This window comes from Zootoca vivipara, chromosome 3 (genome assembly GCF_963506605.1).
Source record: "Zootoca vivipara chromosome 3, rZooViv1.1, whole genome shotgun sequence".
In the NCBI taxonomy this organism is placed as follows: domain Eukaryota; kingdom Metazoa; phylum Chordata; class Lepidosauria; order Squamata; family Lacertidae; genus Zootoca; species Zootoca vivipara.
Window position 1 is genome coordinate 61,434,443 of NC_083278.1, and position 23,785 is coordinate 61,458,227.

Below are 23,785 nucleotides of genomic sequence, written 5' to 3' on the forward strand. Positions count from 1 at the left end.
TTAGCAGCAATTGATAGTTTGATGCTTCTTTCCTTTTTATGAATGAAGTTAAACATCCTTACCACAGTAGACTAAGTTCTTATATTAAAAGTGAGGAAAGAAAGGTGGCATTAATCATCTTTTTTTAAAATACTAATAATGGGACAAAGATACTGCTTTTTATAGCCATGCTTGAGACAGTGTAGGAAATGGATGCCTCGAAAATGGCATATCCATGGTGCATCTAAATAAAACTCTGGAATGTGGATCATATTACAGCAAAGTTAATTAAGGTTTTTTCCCCTTATCTCTGTCTGGATAGCAAGTGTCTTCTGTTTAACAAAATCTGTGTTGACAGACAACTAGTATTTATTAAAAGGGGATTGGCTCCACTATACTCAGCAATATGATCTAAGCAAAGATGAGGAGCATTTACGTAACTTATTAAAATGTCTTCCTACCTAAGTTTATTACAGTAACTAGCTAAGTGTCCATCAGTGTGATAGGCAGGGAGAGATGAGAAATGACTATGAGGGCTCCAGTAAAGGTGTGTTTGTGTTGTTCTGTCTTTCCTAGTAAGATTGCAGCCTAAACATTGTTTGTACTAGTCAAATGCAATCAGGTAGTTAGCAGTATGACACAGTGCACTTTGATCTGTGGTTATAGAAAGTGAAAAGCTGATCTTCCAAAAATAATCTGTGTGGGTGGAAGCAGGGCTTGCCTGGCGCCAGCAAGCATTTCTCAGTTTTAGGCTTAAAATAAAAACCCACCCCACTCCACCCCAAATTGTAGATTACAAAGGCAAAGTTGTTTTAAAGGCAGAACAGAATTTTTGAGCAAAGTAGAGGGAGAAAAATACCTGGAGACAATTTTTTTATATATGTATATAAAAAAGTCTGTCTATCAACCATCTTCTGAATTGATTAGTTTTATCATGATTCAATGAACTTGATTATATTGCTTTACTTCAACTTATAAATTGTTCCAATTTCATGGTGAATTAACAATATAAATCTAATTGTCACTGGTGCAGGGGCAGCCAATGTGGTGTATTTTAGATGATGTTGCCATGACTCTTTTTGATCCCAAATAGTGAGTTCATGGATGATGGGAGTTGGTCTTTTTATAGGGCCACATGTTTCCCCTCTCTGTAACAGAAGAGGCACTTTAATTAAACAAATCAAGTTGACAGGCTTGTTACATTGTAACCCCACTCTTCCTCCAATAATCTTCAGGAATGTAAGGTGGGCTAGCCTTAAAACAGCCCTCTAAGAATGCTAAGGCTTGGAAGGGGGGAGGCTAGGAGAGCCTGCGTACACCCCTTCTTGCACAACTGCCATGCAAGAAAGGTCAGCTGCCTCCCAAACTATTTGGTACTTGTTGCCACCACCCTCTTCCAACACTCTAGACAGGAAGAAATTCTGGGCGATCTAGCATGGGTGCTGGCCCTGTTTTTCCCTGATAACTTTAGAAGGTTGGCAAAGAAGTGGAGGGTGCACCATCAGAGGCAGAGCTAGCTGCTCTGGCACCCGGAGCAGCAGCGCACATGCTCTGCACCCAGGGCTAGACGCCTATGGGGGCAGGGCTAGCGTCACAGGGGGGCGCCACCCAAAGCAAGTGTCCCAGGGTGGCAGGCCACACCCACTGCACCCCCTTTCTCTGCCATTGTGCACCATGTGTGTTGCACTTCTTAGCCAAATCCCTCTCAGGTTATTAGGAAAAACAGCTGCCTTTCCCATGCTGGGGTTCAGCACAGCCTGCTCTTTCCTCCATGAAACCCCACTCTTTCCCCCCGAGCAGTATGCTTCCAGCAGCTAGGCAAGTGGGAGATTACAAGAATCCTAGAGTTTGGCATAAACATGCTTGAGTTAAGAATAAAAAGGGAAGAAAGGAGGACAGGTGGGTAAAGCAGAATAAGGAAACGGGATTTGAAACAACAGGTTCCTTTTATCTAACATAATATCGCTGCTTGCAACAGGCTTCTGATCTTCTCATGAGCAATCTTGGATGCATGGTCAGTTGCCACAGCCCACTTTGCAAGCTGGCATTTTTTCAGCCAATCAGAGCACTCGTCACACTTGCCAGGTAGTCTGTAAACACCTTAAGGAAAGGTGGGGGTGGGGTGGCTGGCTGACACTTTTGGGTATCTGAGGTGATGGTAGACACCTCTTGGAGCAGGGAAAAATGTTCATTGTGGTTATTTCCACCAGAATTTCTCAATCTTTCCTCCAGACAGGACCTGTCCTTTGCTTGTTTTTTTTTTTTAAATTTAGTGGGAAGGATATGCCTGTCATCCTTGTGTGAGATGGGCAGGAGGAGATCAGGACTTTTCAAATCTAGGATTCATTATAAGACGACACTGATCGTTGTGCACAAATGATGAATGTTGGGTGCATGGGTGTCTGAAGTAACTAATATTTGGCTGTTGTGGTCATGTGGTTTGCTACTATACTTTGAAAAGTTAACATTTTCTATGTATGTGCCTAATGGAAATAATTCCTTGCCACATGGAGGCATTTGTAAATCTGTGGGTTTTTTTTGGGGGGGGGGGGAGAGAGAAACCACTATGCCTGAATATTTAGTCTAACTTTTAAGCACCAAAAAGCTGATAAACGTTTCTATCAAGCGATACACAATGCATTAGTTGATAGAAATTGTTACAGGTACGTAGCCGAGTTGGTCTGACGTAGTCGAAACAAACAAACAAAAAATTTCCTTCCAGTAGCACCTTAGAGACCAACTAAGTATGTCATAGATATGAGCTTTCGTGTGCATGCACACTTCTTCAGATGCCATGGTCTCTAAGGTGCTACTGGAAGGAATTTTTTTATTTGTTGAGAGAAATTGTTAGGCTTACAACTGATATTTTTTAGAGAACTTCCATGTTGGCTCCCCTTCTCCCCCGGTAATGGTCTGTTGATGCAGTTCTTCAATTAAGTAATTTGATGTTTTTGGAAACTTGCTTCTATGCACATGGAAATTGGTTCAATAAAAACATGTCATTGACCTATGTTGCATCTGATGTGTCCAGATCAATATGGCAACAATTGTCAACTACCTTTTGGTTAGTACTCAGATACTATATAGGATGCTAAATCCTTTGAAGTTGTCCCATTCAATGTAGTAATGTTAAATCTGTTTAACATTAACTACCTTTTGGTTAGTACTCAGATACTATATAGGATGCTAAATCCTTTGAAGTAGTCCCATTCAATGTAGTAATGTTAAATCTGTTTTGTTGTGGTTTTGTTTCAGGATTAGAACTGTATACAAATCCAATTGATATCATAAAGCAGGCTGTGTACACAACTTGGATATTAACATTGCACAAAAATTAGTTTTGTTTCTTCATCTCTATGGCAACTCACCCTCAAAATGGTATTTAAAGTGTAGAATGTTTTTTTTACTACTGGGAAAAGTTCATTGGCTTAAAATGACAGATTTCTTTCCCCCCTTTTAAAAGTAGGTTCTTTATAGCTCTAAATTATTAAGCTACTCTCATTCCATATTGTGTTAATATCTGCTGAGCTACTCCTTCCAAATCCTTTATTTGTTACTTAAATCTGCCAAAAGATTAAATATTTGTATACAAGATTAAGTAGCAGTAGTCTTAAGAGTCCCTGCCAAAAGTATTTGGCAAAATTTGTTCTTGCCTCTGAAAACTCATACTGCAGTAAATAAGTCTTTAATGTCGCACAGATCTTGGTTTCATTGCATCAGAGTGACATGATGGTTTTATTCAGTTTTCAATCTTATTTTCCTACTGGATTTTTAAATATTATGGGATTTTTTACTCGTAAACTATCCAGAGAGTGTCTGTTACTGAAAGACATAAATAATGAAAATAAATGACTAAAGGCTTTTCTAGAATGTGTTGGAATTTTTTTTATTTTTGGCTCTGTAAGAGCTGGCAAGGGCTCTGTTAATTTGCAAGATTTAACCGCTTGTTGATTATATATAAAATAAATACTATTTGCCCCGCATTGTGTTTCAGCATTTGCTTTTGTATTTACATTTGCCCTAGGTTTACATACATAATAGTCTTGAAACAGTAGTCCTGGAATAAAATTCAAAAAAGTTACAAAAAAACCCAAAAAACTTTTCTGTTCAACGTATGATTTACTAACTTTCTATTTTTTATGTTTGCCAACATGATAGCTCTAAAAATTGACATATTGCAGGACAATTTGGTATGCATGTTCAGGGTGAAATTCTGTATTTCAGATTTGATTCCTAACTGTGTCTAAACACCTGTTTATCTTGGGATATTTGAATGAAAGTTGGTGAGCACATTCATTTTGCTTTGTAGAAAGCCCAGTTCAATTGCTACCACTCTTTTCCCAATTGAATTGTGCTTTGCAAAGCAGAGTAAGTAAGGCCTTTTGAGCATTTTTGTTGCAGTTTCAGATTTCCTTACCTGGTGGTGAATGCAGTAACCTGTTTCCTTACCTGTTTGTAATGCAGTAACTCTGACGACTGTGATTCAAATTTGGTACTTACGTTCAGGACAGATAAAAATGCAGAATATCTCCCTTGAAATCTTGCTTCAACATGATTTCAATTGCCCTCATGTGCAATTTTTGGGCTTCTCATTACTGTGGTTGGTTCCTGCAGCCAACAAGATGCTGGACTAAGTTGGCTTTTGGTCCAATCTGGCAGGGCCCTGTTTGATTTTAGTTCAGAACAACATGTTAGATTTTCAAGTTCAAATCCCCCTTTACAGCCACCCCATCCCACAGCACACACGTTTTCCAAAGGGCTAGAAAGGTGGCAGAATATCATTACAATGCAACATCTGTCTGGAAGATTGTTTTCTCCTTGAAGTAGCAGGCTTGTACTGTGGAGGTATTCCTGAATGGCTAGATGGCAAGTGTGGCCATGGGTGCCTTTTACCACATTTTGTTTGGAAGCAAAAATCTGGGAAGGAGAAGAGATCCCAGCAGACTTTAGGGATGCCAAAATTATCAATCTCCTTCGGCAAAATTCTTGCAAGGATCTTAGTAAACCGTCTCTTAACAATATCCGAGGTGACCCTTCCTGAATCCCAAAATGGTTTTCAGCCTTCTAGGGGGACAGTAGACATGATTTTCACTGCTCGACAGCTTCAAAAAAATGCAGAGAGCATTTTTTGACCTGACTAAGGCTTTTGACACTGTAAATCTTAATGCCCTGTGGACTGTCCTTCTGAAAATTGGCTGCCCAGATAAATTGGCAAATATCATTCGTCTCCTCCATGATAATATGACAGCAACAATCGCCGATAACAATGGCTCTCAAAGTGAACCATTCACAGTGTGATCAGGTATTAAACAGGGTTGTGTTATTGCCCCAACTCTATTCATTATTTTCATTGCCATGATCCTACACTTTGTCAAAGGGAAACTTCCCACTGGAGTAGAAATAATAACCGAACAGATGGAAAGCTCTTCAATCTGAGCAGGCTGAAAGCAAAGAGTAAGGTTACCATAACTTCCGTCATAAAGCTTCAGTATGCTGATGACAACGTAGTGTGCACACGCTCAGAGGATGACCTCCAAACCATCCTAAATATATTTGCAGAAGCTTATGAAAAGCTTGGTCTATCACTAAACATCCAAAAAACCAAAGTGCTGCACCAACAAGTACAAAATAACCCCTCTGCAGTGCCACAAATCCAACTCAATGGTGTAACATTGGAAAATGTCAATCACTTCTCCTACCTAGGTAGTTAACTTTCCACAAGGGCCAACATTGAGGCCGAAATCCAGCATCGCCTGAGCTCTGCAATTGTGGCTTTCTGCTGATTTAAGCTCAGAGTATTTGAGGACCGGGACACCTGCAGGGAAACCAAAATGCTTGTTTACAAAGTTATTGTACTCCCAACCTTACTGTATGCTTGTGAAACACAGACCACTTATAAACACCACCTCCAACTCCTCAAAAGTTTCCATCAATGGTGTCTCCGAAAATTTTCCACTTCACTTGGGAAGACAGGCGAACTAATATCCGTGTACTGGAAGAAGCAAAGATCATCAGTGTTGAAGCAATGATTCTTCAACATCAACTTCGTTGGACTGGTCATGTTGTGCGAATGCCTGATGATCGTCTCCCAAAGCAACTATTCCGAACTTAAAAATGGAAAGCGTAATGCTGGTGGTCAGTGAAAAATGTAGTATAAACACTGAGAACTGGGAAACACTGGCCTGTGAGCACTCCAGTTGGAGAACAGCCTTTCCCAAAGGTGTCATGGGTTTTGAAGACACTCGAATGCAGGACGCAAGGGAGAAACATGCTAAGAGGAAGGCACGCTTGGCAAATCCACACCGTGATCAACTCCCACCAAGAAACTAATCCACTGTGGAAGGATGTGTGGATCCAGAATTGGCCTTCACAGTCACTTACGGGCTCATTGTTAAAACCATGTTTATGGAAGACAAGCTTGCTCGGCTACAAGTGATCGCCAAAGAAGAAGACGACCACCTTTGTCCTCTATGCCAACTGCATTTTTGTTGAAGAAACCAGAAATCTGATCTGTACTCCGTTATTTTATTCTCTGTTCACTTCCAGATTAGACAATTGTGTAATGTGCATAATTGCGGGGTAGCCTTTCTAAGACAGTACAGAAGAATCTGGGGTTTTAAAACCTGTTTCAGTAAACTCATTCTGAAAGCTGATTTCTGCACACTATTTTTTAGAATATTGTCACTAATATGCCCCCGCCCCATCTAGCTTGCAATCTGCCTTGGATATTTTATATGCAGTGGATATAAATCCTGATAACAAATAAAGTTTGTCATAGTTATTATATGATTACAGACTATGTAACATGGTTGAAATTGAGAGGTAAGCAGGAAGGAAAGTGGTTAAGTGAAAGTTAATGGGAAAATTAGCTGAATTATTATTACATAATAAATGTCTGTTAGGCTGTAGTTAGGATCGAAGATAGCATGAGAATGGGTTTGAACCTTTCAATATACAAGGGACAATCTCATTTGGAAAGAGGAAACTCTCCTGGCCAGATTCATGGCAGGCAGCCCACAGTGGGGTTTTATTTTTTAAACTGGATTCGGGATTGTTTTGTAGCACAGGTTTGCTTCAAAAATCTTTCATCACAATGAAATTAAAATGCATATGGAATGTAAACATGTAACTATGTTAAAGGTAACAGTGGACAAGATACAGTTCAGCTAGCTTGCTTTTCAAGTAGTTCTAGCTACAGTACTTGTATAATACAAATGCTTTGACTGCAGGCCTCCCTCCCTCCTCCACTTATTCAATGAGTGCAACTTAACACTCCATTTTTTTTGTAAGGTTATGCTGATATTCATCTTATGTTCTTTCTTTCAGCCACTTTAAAAGCTTGAGGTGTAATAATGGCCAACATGACATGAATAGAAGGCACATAGTTATGCGGCTATCTGATTATAGGCATTACTAAGGCTTTGGGGCTCTAATTTGTTCAGTCCTTTTGGCAAGTTATTTCCCCTATTGAATTGTACATACTGTGGGTTTCTAGATAAACTGCTTGCACAGAAAAGGTGGTAATCGGAGAAGCCCAGTCCTTTTGTTAAACTCTTTTTAAGCAGAAGAGCTGTATGTTCCTACTCAGGCTCTCCAGGAGGCTGCTGCTTGTCACTTCACTGCTACTTTGCAGAATTTTCCCACCCATTTCTTTCTTACACCACTTAAATGCTGTTTGTTTTTGTGCATGAGTGGCATTCTGCAAAAAGAACACACAAAACCTTGGGTACATGCGTATGGCCCCATCCTTGTTTGAAGGAATTGGCACATGTCTGGAAGTCATTTTTGTCTGATACAAGTAGCCACGATCGCTGGACAGAAGTTGTGTGCACAGAACGCTAAGAGCATGCCAAGCATTTTCTCCTTAGCTGAACCTCATAGCTGCTTTTTAAAGTTATTGAATAAATAAATACATATGATTATGATATGTCGTACCACAACCTTTAGTAAGCATTGATATCAAATGTAGGGGGCATGGGTTTGTCCTGTTCAAATCTGAAAGGCTTTTGATGCAAGAAACATCTTGATTTCTATGGTGCAACTGACATGCCTCTGGATTCGGGATTGGCTGATAAGTGGAGTATGCACTTTCGTGCAAGCTGAACATTTTGTACATGCGTACACACACACACACACACACACACACACACACACACACACACACGAGTATTTGGCAAAATTATATCTGAAATGGGTATAATTTTCATAGTTCATCCAAGAATAGGATACAAGAACATTTGCAGATGCTTTTAACTACTGCTGTATAAATAGCATTAAAAAAAAACCTATGAAAGAGATTACTGCCTGGGAGTATGCTGCTGCTGTTGCAATACCAGATGAAGATGTCCCTTTCCAGAGAGAGTTTACCAGCTGGCACAGGGCTAGGGCTCAGCAGCATTTTCTGATATTTCGAATCACTAAGAGTTTGCACTGAATTGTATTGTTTGATTAATTAATTTGTGCCTTATTTTGTATACTCTTGTGCTTTTGATATGATCACAATTACTGTAATGTTAATTTTAAATGTTACTAGGGTGAGCTGCTTTGAGTTCAACATAATTGTTGGAAAAGCAGAATACAAATATTAAAATACTAAGTGAAATCAAATGGTTTTGGGGGGCTTTTTAAACAGTTAAAGTTGTATGTTCTGCTCTGTGAGAAATTTCAAAAATGTATTTCATGCTTTTAAAAAAAAGCATGTGACATGAATTAAGCTGATTTGTGAGCCAGCATAAGGGAGCTAGAAACTCATTTAGCTTTGATTCCTATCTTTGACAGTACAGTAAATTCTGCATCTGGCCTTTAAAGGGATTTGAAATGGGATTAGGTTATCAGCAATGATAGGTATATGAAACCTCCCTGTTCAGAGGCCACCGAGTTCAGCTGCTGGGGAGCAGCAATGTATGAGGGCAGTTTGCTTTAATATCCTGCTTGTGGTTGTCCCAGAGGCATCTTGTGGCTATATTAGAGAATAAGATGCTGGCCTGGATGGCTCTGTCACTGATCTAGCAATGATGAATGCTCTAATTTAAAAAGGGTTTTGGATATACCCCCCTCTATTTAATATGGTTAAATATAATAACCGTAATAATAATAATAATAATAATAATAATAATAATAATAAATTATTTATACCCCACCCATCGGTTACAGGCTGAACAAAATCCCACAAACAGTTGAGTGATGTTCACTCAGGTTTCCTATAATTCTCCCTGAGCACATAATGCAATACAGAGGTTGGAATGTGTGTATCCCATTTGAATGATGTGCTCATGAAATATCTCGTTGAAATCCGGACATTGCTTAGACTGTCTAGGATCATCTTCTCTCCAAAGAAACATTCTCTCCCATCAATGGATTTTACTAGATAATCTATCTGCCTGTAGTGTGTTATTAAATAAGTTGTCCTACTTAACTAGAATAGGACCTGCTTAAACAAAAGGTTTTTTTTTAATGCTTTACCACTTTCAGATTCAGCATTGTTTTCACTGGATAAACATGTGTTACAATGCACTACCCCCCCCCCAAAAGAAGGTTGGATCCAAAGTACCATAAGGAGAGGGAAAAGGATATGAACAGTGTTCTTCAAACACTTGCACAACATTGTTCTAGCAGGACACAATGCTTCGTGGTACAGGTGTGCTTTTGTAAGTAGAACACCCACTTTTGTATTTAGCTGCACTTTTCTCATATAGTGCTTTGTACTAAGTGTACAGCAGCCCTTCAATGAGCTGAAGCCATCTTCCATCTGTGGAAATGCGTCTTCAGCCATAGCTTCAGTAGGCAGAGCAGAATATAGGATTCCCCCAAACCATGATAGTTAATCAAGCAGGGAACTCAGCACAGAGGTTAGTTGGCTCGGTTGACAGCTAATCCATTGAGGTTAATGGAAGATTAATTAGAAAAAGGGGCCTGCAATAATCTGTTGATATATTGTTCAAATGTCAGAAAGTAACATACCACAGCAATACAGGGCAGGAGAGTAAGAGAGATGCTTGTCATAAGATGTTCCTTTTCAACCTCCTCTTGCTGGCTGCCAATTTTGTGTGTAGCATAGAACCTACTTGAAAACAAACAAACAAAATCTGGAGAGCGCAATCACACATTCTTCCTTGTTAGTATTCCCCCTTTGTCATATTTGTACAAAAAGGAACCTTAAGCTGTGTTTTAATTACAGCTGTGTTTTAATTACAGGGGGAAATATGAGTGGAGGTCAGAATTTGCATGTTTGCTTTCAGGTGAATTCTTATATATGGAGAATTGGGTCCAGTTCAGGTTTGGGGCATTTGTGTCACGAATGTCCTGCAGGTTTGGTTTTGCTTTTACTTGCCTCTTGGAGACTGGCAGAGGAAGGACAGAAAGCTCAGTCCTTCCTCTGGTACTCCACTTGATTTCTGTGTTTGATGCAGAACACTTCACACAAACACCCTGAATCAGTTCACTAACTTGCCTGAATGCTATTCTTTAACACTTACAGCTACTGGGAGAGTGCTTAAATATAACGTTGTTGTAAATATACTTAGTGAAGATATAATGACTTTCTCATTCAGCTGTTTTTCACTTTAAGTAAGCAATGCAATGAAAGCTATTGACTTAAACCAGTGGTGTCCAAACTGCCACAGGTGCCGGATTAAACTGACCAGTGGGCCGGATTAGGCCCCTGAAATAGACTTAAACTGTTTTCAGTAGGAGGCTTCCCCTCTTCTATATATGCCTGCCTGCACATTAAGGTCTTATTGGTGCCCATTGCATCTGTTGTATGGTAGGTGATTACAGAGTGCAACTCCTTGCCACGAGATATGCATCTGAAATCTTTCCAATTATCTTTTAGGTGGCATACTGTTTTAGTGTTGTTTTTTAAAGGTTTTTGGAACTGTACAATGACCCTGGTGTGGTTCTGTATTTATTGGCTGCTGTTAAGGTCTCTTTCATTTTTGATGAATTGTTGCTGATTTATTTTTACTCTGTTTCAATTATGCATTTCTTTTTTTAAAGTAGAAAGGCAAGATATGCATGTTTTAGTAAACAACAAATATATTTTTTCTTGTTCCATTCTCATGCTCCCACTGGAAGACCTATGAATAAGTTTGAGGTACCCACAGTAGTACAAATCCCCAAAGGCAGGCAAGTGCAAGTTTGTAATTCTGCTACATTCCTGGTGCCTCATTGAAAACCCCCAGGCTAATTCTTCCTTTTATTTCTAAATTCCTTAGTGTAAAAATTTCATTTTTAGCAATTAAAATGAAAGGACAGTTTTAAGAACTAGTTAAAAAGAGCATTGACCTTTTTGTGACTTTGTGTAATGGGTGATGTCAAAAGCAGTTTAAACATCTGAAACTTTTCCAGCACATATTATTTTGCAAGAAATGTTGCTTTGCCTTATTCTCTGAAGCGCTAGCATAGAAGTTTGTTTAGTAAAATGAGGAGGAGCTTTGGAGATACAGTATACGAATATTGTGTCAAAGCAAAGGAGAAATTGCAACCTGGCAAATGGTGACAGAAGCCAGAGCGCACAGAAACGCCATTTACCTTCTTGCCGCAGCGCTAGGTTGGCAGAAGCTGGAACAGAACACTGTCCGTGGATTCGAACTGCTGAACTTCTGATCAGCAAGTCCAAGAGGTTGAGTGGTTTAGACCACCGTGCCATCCGCTCCCAATAAACAGCTACCGTTAATTAGAGCTTACCAAACCCCCCTGTCTCTGTCTCTGGAGAAGGAAAATGTAAATAGAATAAGTGCTGCCAGCAGAGAAAAATACCACATTCCCAGGGCACATTCCTCTGATTCCAAGCTGGTATCTGAATTTACTGGGAGTTGATCAGCACAAAAATGATGCATACAGTGGAGCCATTCATGACTTGATAGATGTTTATAATGCCAACCACCCTATTTATATAAAGTAAGGAAGGCTGTATTCTTTAACCTTTCCTTGTATAGAACTCCTCCGTTTTGACAGCTGCCCTTTTCTGTATTCTTTCATAACTTCTTTGAGATGGAGTAAGCAAAAACGTGTGCTGTATCCCAAAAGGAGCCACTAACCAGGCTGCATTTGTAATCCAGCTCTTGAATCTGGTTGTAAATAATAGTTGAGAAATCATAACAGTTTGCATTAACTCAGATTACTGTAGATACTACCGGTAGCATAGCGCTGATTCATGATTAATTTTTTAAAAAATTATTTTTCACAGAGTGAACACATACTTGTGTAGACTGATCCTACTATAGTTTTACTTGGGGACACTGGCCCAATATTGCTGCTTTTCAGTAATTATGTAGGCTGGAGAAACTGTAAGCTTTCCTTTATAGCTTCTTGAGAGAGGACTTTGGACAGTTACTTTTTGAGAACTATCTGAACCCTGGTTTCTAGAAGGAAGAACAGACCAAATCTGTCAGCAACAATGACATTTTCTGGAATTTACTAATAAGGAGTATATAAGGCCCTCCAGCAGTTTGGGACCAGTTTATTACTTGAAGAACTGCTTTGATCAGCAGAACTGGCACTTTTCCAAGTGCTGCATGAAGATGGTTTTACAGTTGCAAGTACTGTACGTAAATCCATCTTTGAATGTGGCAGCACCTAGTCTCAGGAACGCCCTGGCTATTAATATCAGGCAGGCCTCCTCATTGTTGTGCTTTCAATACCTGCTAAAACCTTTTTGTTTAAGCTAGTCAATCCAGACATGTAATTTCAATATGTGTATGTATATGTTTTACAAACTATTGTTTTTATCTGTATTTTTGATTATTTTTATTATGTCAACTCTTTTTAATGTCTGTTGCAGTTTGTTTTTAACAAATAGTAAAACACTTAGTATTTTTTTCCATTAAGTCATATAAAAAACCTGCTATGTCAAACTCTGTTGATGAATAAGTTACGTTCTTATTCAGGTTTATCTCTATATTCATCACTCTAGTCTAGAATTTTGATAGATTATCCTCTGCCCTGAAAACCATTTCTAAGAGGTCCTCTCAACCCTTTGCTTCCAAGTGAGATTGGGATCAGTTTTTGTCTTATTGAGGGCAGTTCCTCAAAATAATGATGATTGATGAGTGACATTTAGCAAGTCTGAGATATACATTTTAATGTCTTTTATTTCCTTAATTTCTAGATGAGCACAATGATGTACAAAAGAAAACCTTCACCAAATGGATAAATGCTCGCTTTTCTAAGGTAAGGGTGGCTTAAAACCTGATAAGTATATACATAACCTTTACCCTAGCCTTTGACAGCCAAGATGTACATTTTCAAGAACCACCATTTTCCTGTGACTAATTTCTTCTTCTGTGTTTTTAACCCTGAATTTTAAATTGTTGTAGCCCACTTCACTTGTTGGTGAAGGGCAAATAATACATTTACTACTACTATTACTACTATAGTAATACCTCGGGTTACGAACGCGATCCGTTCCGGATCGCAGTTCGTAACCCGAATAGTTCGTAACCCGAACGCGATGGGCGCTGCCATTTTGCGAATGTGCAAAGCGTGTTTTTCGCGCTTTGCGCGTGCACAGATCGCGCGATCACGCGTGCGCCGAAAACACTTCCGGGTTTGCGCAGTTCGTAACCCGAACTGTTCGCAAACCGAGGTGGTCGTAACCCGAGGTACGACTGTACTGTTATATGGGTTACAATGCATAGCCCTTTCAGATCACCCCTAATAAGCTAAATAATTTACTTAGACATCCACAGAGTGATTTGTTATGTTATAAAGGTTGTGAGCCACCCCCATCTCTGCTGAGTGGTAGCCAGATTCCAGGGGTTTCCAGACGGTTAGCCAGGATTGTGTTTCTGTTGGGAATCAAGGCACAGCCGAGACTGTGATGTCTTTAAGAAATATGGCAGGTGGGCGGGGTTTGCGGCACCGAGCGAGGCTTACCTGGAGTGGGTGCCACCCACCTGCTTGGGTTGGCCTCTGACCTGCCCTCCGGCCAGGTAGGACAAAGGACACCTGGCGGTGTGTGTGTGTGGAGTTAAGGCCAAAGAAAGGAGGCTGAGCCACTTTCCAAGCAGCTCCTCCCCCTTTCCACACTATTTCATGCATAGCTTTAAAAGGTGACAATTTACGGTACCTTTATGACACCTCCCCACATTGCCTTGGCAACTTGCTTGTGGAGTCTTTTGTCTTGTAGATGGGTTAATAGCAGGGCAATCATCTCCCTTTGCCCCTCTATCTGGCTGGTAGAAAAACAAGCTCCGCCTGTCAGTTCTGATTATACCCAGCACCCAAAATTCTATAGGCATCCCTGTTCCCCTACTAACCCATAACACAGTCTTCCCCAACCTGGTGCCCTCCAAATGTTTCGGACTACAATTCCCATCAGCCTTCTCCAAGCCAGCACAGCTGTAGTTCGAAGGATCTGAAGGGCACCAGGTTGGAGAAGGCTGCCTTATGGTGCTGTTTCTTGCACTCCCACTGTGAAGAGGCATTGTACAACAACAGCAGCAGAGTTGTTGAGCTAATATCCTTTCAAAAACAAAACAAAAACAAATTGTGATGCATGATTAAATTCATTCATATGCCAGGAGTCATAGTTCTGTCCATAGCAGTATCCGGAGAATTTGATGTTGTCGTATTATAATTAGATTCTGCATGCAATATCCTGAATGCATTAAAATGGATTTTGAAGATTGCCTTTCTGTATGCTCGGTCACAATTCAACTTTATGAAAACATTCAGTGAACTTGCGTTCTGATCAAGTACAACTGCCAATTTCTGAGCATTATAAGCTGCTGAAGAATTGTAGTTATTCTAGAACAGTCCAAAGAGCTCACTTTTCAGCTTTCTTGTTTGACTGTTTCCTACTTCACAAAATTATATTGGGTTACATTTTAGAATTGAAGTTGTATTTCCTAACAGGGAAGGGAGGCAGGAAAGCAAATAGGCATTTTAATCAGCTGATTGGTGACTTCTTTCGAAGGCCATTTGCTGCAGAACTACTTCCTGCAAATGAAGCATCTGTGTCTGCAAAGGAAACATGCTCCATTAGCAGCAAGCATTTTTAATTCTGATTGCTTCCTGCTGCAAATAGAGTTTCCTCCCCTGCAGTAATTTGATTGATTGATGGTAAAGTGGCATAGAAAAATAATCATTCAAATGAATCACAAAGTGGCTTACAAACAATAACAATAGCATTATACAGGAGTCAGCAACCTTTTTCAGCCATGGGCCAGTCCAATGTCCCTCAGACCATGTGGGGGGCCAGACTATATTTTGAAAAAAATTAATAAATGAACGAATTCCTATGCCCCACAAATAACCCAGAGATGCATTTTAAATAAAAGCACACATTTTACTCATGTAAAAACACCAGGCAGGCACCACAAATAACCCAGAGATGCATTTTAAATAAAAGGACACATTCTACTCATGTAAAAACATGCTGATTCCCGGACAGTCCGTGGGCCGGATTGAAAAGGTGATTGGGCCGGATCTGGCCCATGGACCTTAGGTTGCCTACAACTGGCATAATAGAACATCACAAACAGAGCACAAATAATATAGAACAGTCAAAAAAATAATCAGGAAAACAATAACAAAACAACTGTAATACTTTTGTGACATAAAATTTAATATCTGGAAGTCAGCAGTGGGATCATTAGGATATTGCTGATATAGAGAAGTACGGTACCAATAAGTGTGTGTGTGGTGATTTATGCCACTTTTATAAAATTATAGATGTGAACCATGATGATTTTATTAAAACATTATAATTTAGTTACTGGATGCTTTAATTGCTTTTCAATGTTAATCATGCATTCATTGTTCACCTTCTGAATGTATACATTACAGGCAAATAGGATTACATTGTAATTTTTATAGAAAACAAAGTAATCAGGGAAATTGATGACACCTGTAGCAGTTTTGTAGACATCATAATAGCATAATCTACTTCACAAATTGCTTGTATATTTCAATAGTTTTTGTGCATTGTAGAATACCTGCTTCTTTGTATCATCGGCTACATTGAAAGTTGCTTTGGTAGTTTTGCTGCTGTTACATTTTTATAGGGAGAAAATTGAGTGTAGGTTTGTTCTCATAAAAATCAGGTACTTGTTGAGCTAAGTAATCAAGTTATAATTATTTTGGTGCAGAAGACAAAACCATCCTGCCATAAAGAAAAAAAAGAAGAGACAAAGATAATAATTTGCAGTTCAGTGGACCACATCTGTATGATAACTACTTTATATATATTCAAAATGTTTCTCTTCATTAATGACTCTCTTCAGTGCTGTGGCCAAGATCAATGAACATATACTTCAGTAAGGTTTCATGTGCCATCAAATGCCTAGGCAGCGTTTCTCAAACTAGGGTCAGCAGCTGTTGTTGGACTACAACTCCCATCATCCCTAGCTAGCAGGACCAGTGGCCAGGGATGATGAGAGCTATAGTTTAACAGCATCTGGGTACCCAAATTTGAGAAACACTTGTTTAAAGTGTATTTTGACTGCAGAGTTATTTAAAAAAATGAGGCGCAGCACATTGTATTTTGCATCTGCTTCCGCTTCATGGCTTTGCAAGTCTCTCTGCCCCCCCCCTTTTAAATGGCTGATCTGTATAAAAGAGGAATGTGGACTAATTTAACTTATATAATTATATAGAAGTGATTCATCAAAGCAAATGCCCACAAAAGAATTACATATACTTTCTAGCATCAATACAAATAGAAAAACATAAGTTCTCTTTTATTACATAAATATATTTCTGAATAAAGTTGGTCCTCTAAATTTAGATACTGGAAAAAATATGTTGGGTTTCATTTACTGAAATTCTTCCGACCCTGCAGAGTGACCTTTCCGCTTTGTGAATGGTTCCCACATCAAATTCCCATGGCTTGGGGGCATGATATGGAAAAATCTTGGCCCAAATATGAAAGTAAATAATACGTATTATGCAAGCTGAACCAGAAATTTGTTTTCTGTCCCTATACTAAGACTGTTAGTGGAGTTTCTTGAACGTGCTGCTAAATTAGTGTTACATAGAAACTTGCAAGCTTGTTTCTCCGTGGAAGAAAGATCATATAACAATATGTGGAATGGGAGAAGTGAGAAGGAATACCTACAGTACAGAACTGCTGAAATAAGCCAATGCTTCCCATCTCTCTCTCCCCCCCCCCAATGTGCCCCTAGTAAGCTCAGCTTTGAGGAGCTGGATGTGCTTCAGATGTATCTTGCCTTCCATTCCCACTTGCCCTGCCTTCTTATGGACCACGACTCTGTCAGCTGTGTGTGTTTTCTCGTTTTGTGGATGTAGCCCAAATTGTATGTTTAAAGAATGACTTTGGGTTCCTATTAGTTTATGACTATTATCTTCACACCTTAATCCTAAACGTTTGTATCTCCGCTTCCAGCAGGGCTGTGGAAACTGTGTCCCCCCTGCCCCCCAAGGCTCCAACTTCCATTAGTCCTACCTAGCCAAGCTGAGTCAGTGATCAGGAATGATAGCTGTTTTAATCCAAGAACATTTGGAGCAGGGGGGTCCAACACATGGCACCCTTGAAGCTTTTTGTGCACTGCCCCCCTCTGCAGCCCTTGTACTGCCTTCCCAAAGCCGGGTAAGCGAGGTGGTGGGCTTTGGGAAGGAGGCATGAATGCTCTGAGAGGGTCCTAGAGCAGGGGTCGGCAAGGTTTACCTCGCCTGGTCCAGTTCACTCCAGTGGAGATTCCTCCGTGGGCTGGATTATTCGCTCGTGTAAATGCCTGCGAATTCTGGCGCCTGCGCAGACATGATATCCGGTGCTGCGGAAGCGAGCCTCAGTTTAGCACAGCGCACGGGGACTTGCCGAGCGGGCAGCTCAGTTCAGGGGCAGCTTGTGGGCCTGTTAAATAACCCCCATGGTCCGCTTGTGGCCCATGGGCCTTAGGTTGCCTACCCCTGTTCTAGAGCTTTCCAGCCTCCTTCCCAATCTGAGGCTTTTCCAGCTTCGGGAAGGAGGTGGGAGGGTTCTAGGACTCTGCCAAAGTCTTGTGTCTTCTTCCCAAAGCCCAGTGCCTTGGTTTTCTGGCTCCGGGAAGGCAATGCGAGGGGGCATCAAATTTTGGCTTCTCTCTCTTGCTCCCTCACCCCACCCCCACCCGACAAGTAGTGTGTGGCCTATGGGTTCTGTGTTGAAATATTATTGAAGCCCACTTGGTATGAAAAGTTGGACCTCCCTGATCTAGAGGGTCACAGGTTTCCCATCCCTGGTTTACACTGTCAGTGTTACAAGTGTTTTGAGGTGTGGTAGCATTTACAGGTATATTTTAGGCACATTTCCCTGCAAGACTTACGGACAGTATAGCAAGCCTTAGTAGGCTTTCTCTGTGTGCTTCTGGCAACTGTAAGTGGTGGCAAATTTGGAATCTACTCTTCCAGGTGAAAATTATTGCATGATAATTTCATAGCAGATCAAGACTGTGAAGACCATGGATGATAGTTGCTTTAAATGGATTGTTGGGAGGTTATGTAGCAGTTGCCACCTTGGTGGCACTTTGGTCTATATAAATACTGTAGACCAATCGTCTAGATTTCACTGAGAAATCTGGAAAGCTTGAACATATGCAGAGAGAACAAAATTTGAGACAAAATTGGATGGCATTTTGTTCTTTTTTGTGTGTGTAGAACTAAATATTAAGCATGGTGGGAACTAAGATACCTACAACCCTCCCTTTTTTGGAGCATTTTACAATGATTCTAAAACGTATCTTGTTTTATAGTGTGGAAAACCGGCAGTAAAGGATATGTTCACAGATCTCCGAGATGGGAGGAGGCTTTTGGACCTTTTAGAAGGACTGACAGGAAATCCATTGGTAAGCAAAGCATTCTTCCAACAAGAGGAAAGTTAACTTCAAATGTTGCCTGTATAGTTAGAGTGGCATCATTCACTTATTTAGAATACTTCGCAGGTCTTTGCCTATAGTTTATGAATGTGCACACTCAAAGTCAATGTGTTTATGTTCTGTGCATCAGTTTGAACTTGCATGTGGTTCCTGGATTTCTAGCTCTTGCAGTTGTAATAAATTTAAATATGTGATGGCAACATTTTTTTAATCTAATCAGCTATGCTGAACAATTAATGCACCTTTCCTCTGATGGATTTCCACTGCATTTTTTTTCATCAGAAGAATGTGCATAGCAGGATTAGCCCCTAGCTTGAGTTAGACAATTTCTTCCCTTCATACCTGAATTAGGAGAGAAGGAAAAGAGAAGGGGAATGTATGTGAGCCTGAAGTTTGCTACAGTACATGTCTGTAGTTTCTATTGTTACATCTGAATGCAACCAGTGTATGCCTGATTCAGTTGTCTTCTATTAAAAACAGTTTGTTCAAGCTGCCCTAAGCAATTTATATCATGCAGAATTATAATTACATAGCTTGGCTAAAATAAATGGATAAACATTTGGCTAGATTTGGAATACATGTATTCAGAATGTATTCAGAGATTCTGTTTGGTCTTTCTCAATCTTCTGGAGAGTATTATTTGTTAAATAACATACAATGAAAGGAAAATTTGTGATCTTAGTTCTCCTCTTATATCTGAAAATTGTTTGTTATTTGAAGCTGAAAGAACGTGGATCCACAAGAGTTCATGCCTTGAATAATGTCAACAAAGTACTTCAAGTTTTACATCAGAACAATGTAAGTTTCTAAAATAAATGTTTGCTTAGAAGTTCAGTGCCCTTGAATATTCAGTGCCCCTGAAACAGGACAAGAGAAAGTAACTATGAGTTAAAATTAGTTAACTACCAATTAGACTGCAGCCTGAAAAGTCTTGGTGGTGGCAGGGTGGGGTTGGGGAGAAGAATGTCATAAAATTCAACATGCTTGGTTCCAATAGTGGTTTATACTTTGCAGATGAGACTGTGTAATGATACTTCACTTATAATTAGAAGATAATTTCTCCCCCATGAAGTGAACTTGTATTTCTTGTTCCTGAATGCCTTTGGGCATCATTCATGGATAGAATGCTAACTTATTTTGAGGGCTGAGTCAAATTATAATTTACTTTCTATAGACTTGTTATCAATACCAGTAGTTATCAAGTCTCCTGAACTGCATCAGAAAAAACTATCTTTTAAAAATAAAAATGGAAAGCTAAAAAGTGGTTACACAATTAAGAATGTTGTCTACTTTTGCACTGTTTATACATATAAAGGTTTGGACCTGAATTTAATTCTTGGTTTAAAGAGAGAGGTTTTCTGCCCTGCCTTCCTTTACATTTTCCCCAAAATCTGCTTCTGGAATTGGGGGAAGCCCTTGCCTAAAGGCTGTTGCTTTTGGCCACCAGATAAATATTTGGTTGCCACTGATGATGAGGGACAACTTGATTGGGGCGGAGGCAATTTTAATTTCAAACTTGAATATAAAAATGTGCATATCTCTTAGAATTTGTACATTCAATGCCTGCTTCTGCACTCATGCATTCTAGAAGTGGGATTAAATCATCCAGTTATATAGCTTATACTATTTCTTTGCAAAAATGGTTAGGAAGGGAATTGTGTTGACTGGAATAAAAGCAATGATACTTACTGACAGTAAGAGCTGTTTGACAGTGGAATTTGCTGCCAAGGAGTGTGGTGGAGTCTCCTTCTTTGGAGGTCTTTAAGCGGAGGCTTGACAGCCACCTGTCAGGAATGCTTTGATGGTGTTTCCTGCTTGGCAGGGGGTTGGACTGGATGGCCCTTGTGGTCTCTTCCAACTCTGTGATTCTATGATTCTACTTGAATGTGTGTTCCAGGTGGAGCTGGTGAACATAGGAGGGACGGACATTGTTGATGGAAATCATAAACTGACTCTTGGCTTGTTATGGAGTATAATTTTGCACTGGCAGGTAAGCAACCTTGATGCCTTATTTCAGTCCTTGCAAGTGAATTATTAATTAGCAATGGAACACATCTGCAGTTTTTCTTTTGCTGCAATCCTTTCATGCCATCTATCCAACCAATCCCACCAATCCTGAGACCCCAGGGACAGGGTCAACGACTTGAAAAAGTAGCTCTCTTCTAATAGTAATAAACCATTTGACAAAACGTTGTGCTACTCCCCAGCATGCATGCATGCACACAAGGAATAGGCTGTGGATCTCCTTAGGTGGCCAAGAAGCAGGTAAAATGGGTTCCAATAGTTGGGGAAAGTACTAGCTGAGTATTGTTAACATCTGTATCTTCAGCTTAAGGGGTACTAGTGCAAGTTTTGTACTGGCACTGGAAGCACGGGGGAGGGAGAAAAGAAAGATGTCAGGTCCAGGGAGCCTGCAGTATAAAGTCTGGAAATGAAAAGAGTTGGGGACAGATGGGAAGGGTCAATATGAACAAATACAATTACATATGCTTCTTTCATGTGGCTGATTGTGAGTCACTGTCCTTTATGCTAACACTCTGATGTGTAGGTTTGGGCAATCCTGTTTTCAGAGGCTCCATGTATTCTGGGGCAGTTGTTTTGTGTATATGTACTTGAAAGCCTTTCTGTGCTTTCTTTCAGGTTAAAGATGTCATGAAAGATATAATGTCAGACTTGCAGCAAACAAATAGTGAAAAGATCCTCCTGAGCTGGGTGCGACAGTCTACTAGGCCTTACAGTGAGGTCAACGTTTTGAACTTCACCACAAGCTGGGCAGATGGTCTTGCTTTCAACGCTGTGATCCACAGGCACAAGTAGGTAGCTCCTTGCCAAATGCTGCAGTTCTAAGGGAATAGGAGCCTGCAGTTTCTTTGTCCTGGGGTGGGTAAGGAAATTTAATGCTAAGTGATGCATTTTTTTAAATAAAAAAAATGGCAGTAACAAATGACAATAGAAGAAAACTGCCAATACAACATTTCCCTAAAGAGCACAAAGCTTACACTCAGTTCTCAATAAGTTAAAAAAAATACTTGGAATTGTTTTAAAACCCACTTTGGCATATGTTAGCTGGAAAGAAAGCTGAGAGTTTTTTTTAATGTCGAGGTTATTACGTTTGAGTGATGAGCAACAGTCAAAGCCAGTAATGTATGTTCTTTGTTTTTGCTTTTTAAAAACACACATGGGAAAGTAAGAAAACATTTTGTTTTTTGTTTAAAAAGAAATCTCTGCTCAATACTAATACTTCCATGTGTTTATCTTGTCCTCACTATTTATTCATAGATGCATATATTATGAAATGAATAAAGGTCATTTATTTTCCACTGAAAGTTTAACATTGCAATATTGTTCCAGTGAAAACCATGGAACAGTTGATGCATAAAATAAAGTTCAAGGTTCGTTTTGTTGGGGTGAAGATGTATGGCGAGGGCCACCACTACCTAAAGATAATAATAACTAAGTATCATTAAAACAATGGAACCAGTCAGTCAAAATTAATTTTAGTCCCATTGTAATGGGATTCAGTCACAAGTAATTTAATCATGTAAGGCAGGCATCCCCAAACTGCGGCCCTCCAGATGTTTTGGCCTACAATTCCCATGATCCCTAGCTAGCAGGACCAGTGGTCAGGGAAGATGGGAATTGTAGTCCAAAACATCTGGAGGGCCGAAGTTTGGGGATGCCTGATGTAAGATCATATTGGCCCAGTTTATATATAACGCTAAGATAACTATGCCTTAGCACGAATGCATGGGTTCCTGGAGATGGTGCATATTTGCTCATTGTCCGGGCCTGCTACAAGCTAAACCATGGTTTGGCTTAGTGCATTGTCCAAACCTGGTCTTCTTGTTTCTCATTCCACTCAAACCACAAGTGGTAAGCAAAGTTCTTGGTTTTCAGCTCACAATTTGTCTGGAAGAGATAAAACATGAGCACAGGAACATATGACATACTAAGCCCATGGCTTACTTAGCTCACAGCAACAGAATGGTCAGAAAAGGAGCATAGTGACTGGAGTCTCCTCTTTGGGAGCCTATGTGCTTGCAGTAAGCCATGTTTTGGCTTAGTACTACATGCGAACTGAACTAAATATGTAGCACTTTTGAAAACAGCAAGTTGTTCAAAGAATTAATTGAAGGCTGCCTTGCCTTGCATCAGTAGTACACCTGCATGCTGCCTACAATACACCCAACAATTGAGTCTGATTTATTTAGCATGATTATTGGGATCAATAAGTAGGTTGAAGGTAAGTTCTGTCCATGTGATTGAAAGTGAACTAAATTCCAGGGACCCTGAAATGTTTGTTTCCTCTGGAGAAATAAGTAATGGCATATGCACAGATCTTTCTCTTGTATGTGGTATTTGACATAATGGAGGCATGGTACATATAACTGCTTGATTCAAGTGTTGAATGAATAAGCAAATCATCTTTCTTTTTTACCTTCCCTTATTTTGTTTTCTCTTCTGATTTTAGGCCTGAGCTCTTTAGCTGGGATAAAGTAACTAAAATGGCTCCAGTTGACAGACTAGAACATGCCTTCAACATAGCCAAAAATCGCCTGAGGATAGAAAAATTGTTAGATCCTGAAGGTAGAAGATGATTCTTTGCAACTGAGTACACCTATGTCTGGATGGTGGATTTTTTTATTTGATTATATGTTTATGCATTTAAGATGACTGTAATGGATTATAATTGGCTAATTCCTATTTAGAGTAAACCCACTGAAATTAATGTGCCTTAAGTTAGTCATGTCCATTAATTTCAGAGGGTCTGCTTTGGGTATGACTACACTGGAATGCAATCCAATATTGAATATGGAAAAAAAAGAAGAATGTAGTTGCAAAGTATTTCTATATTGTTTACTTAGCCTACATTTATTAATTTGCTTAGGCAATTTATAATTTGCTCTTCACAAAAATCAATCCCCGACCAGGATACAACATGAAAATGTGCAATACATACCGCAATAAAATAAAACATTCTGAAAAAAAAA

The 23,785-nt window shown here is 39.7% G+C and overlaps 1 protein-coding gene across 10 annotated transcripts in view; it reads left to right on the forward strand.

The window, feature by feature from the left end:
* UTRN (utrophin) overlaps positions 1–23,785 on the forward strand; it is a 334,111-nt gene that overhangs the window by 37,100 nt on the left and 273,226 nt on the right. For all 10 annotated transcript variants that reach the window (XR_009557350.1, XM_035108828.2, XM_035108822.2 and 7 more), the window contains exons 3-8: positions 13,088–13,149; positions 18,672–18,764; positions 19,515–19,592; positions 20,692–20,784; positions 21,435–21,607; positions 23,266–23,381. Coding sequence is in view for 9 of the 10 variants with exons in the window: in XM_035108828.2 (XP_034964719.2) it covers positions 13,088–13,149; positions 18,672–18,764; positions 19,515–19,592; positions 20,692–20,784; positions 21,435–21,607; positions 23,266–23,381 (615 nt within the window). In the remaining variant the exon portion in view is untranslated. The remainder of the gene's footprint in view (positions 1–13,087; positions 13,150–18,671; positions 18,765–19,514; positions 19,593–20,691; positions 20,785–21,434; positions 21,608–23,265; positions 23,382–23,785) is intronic.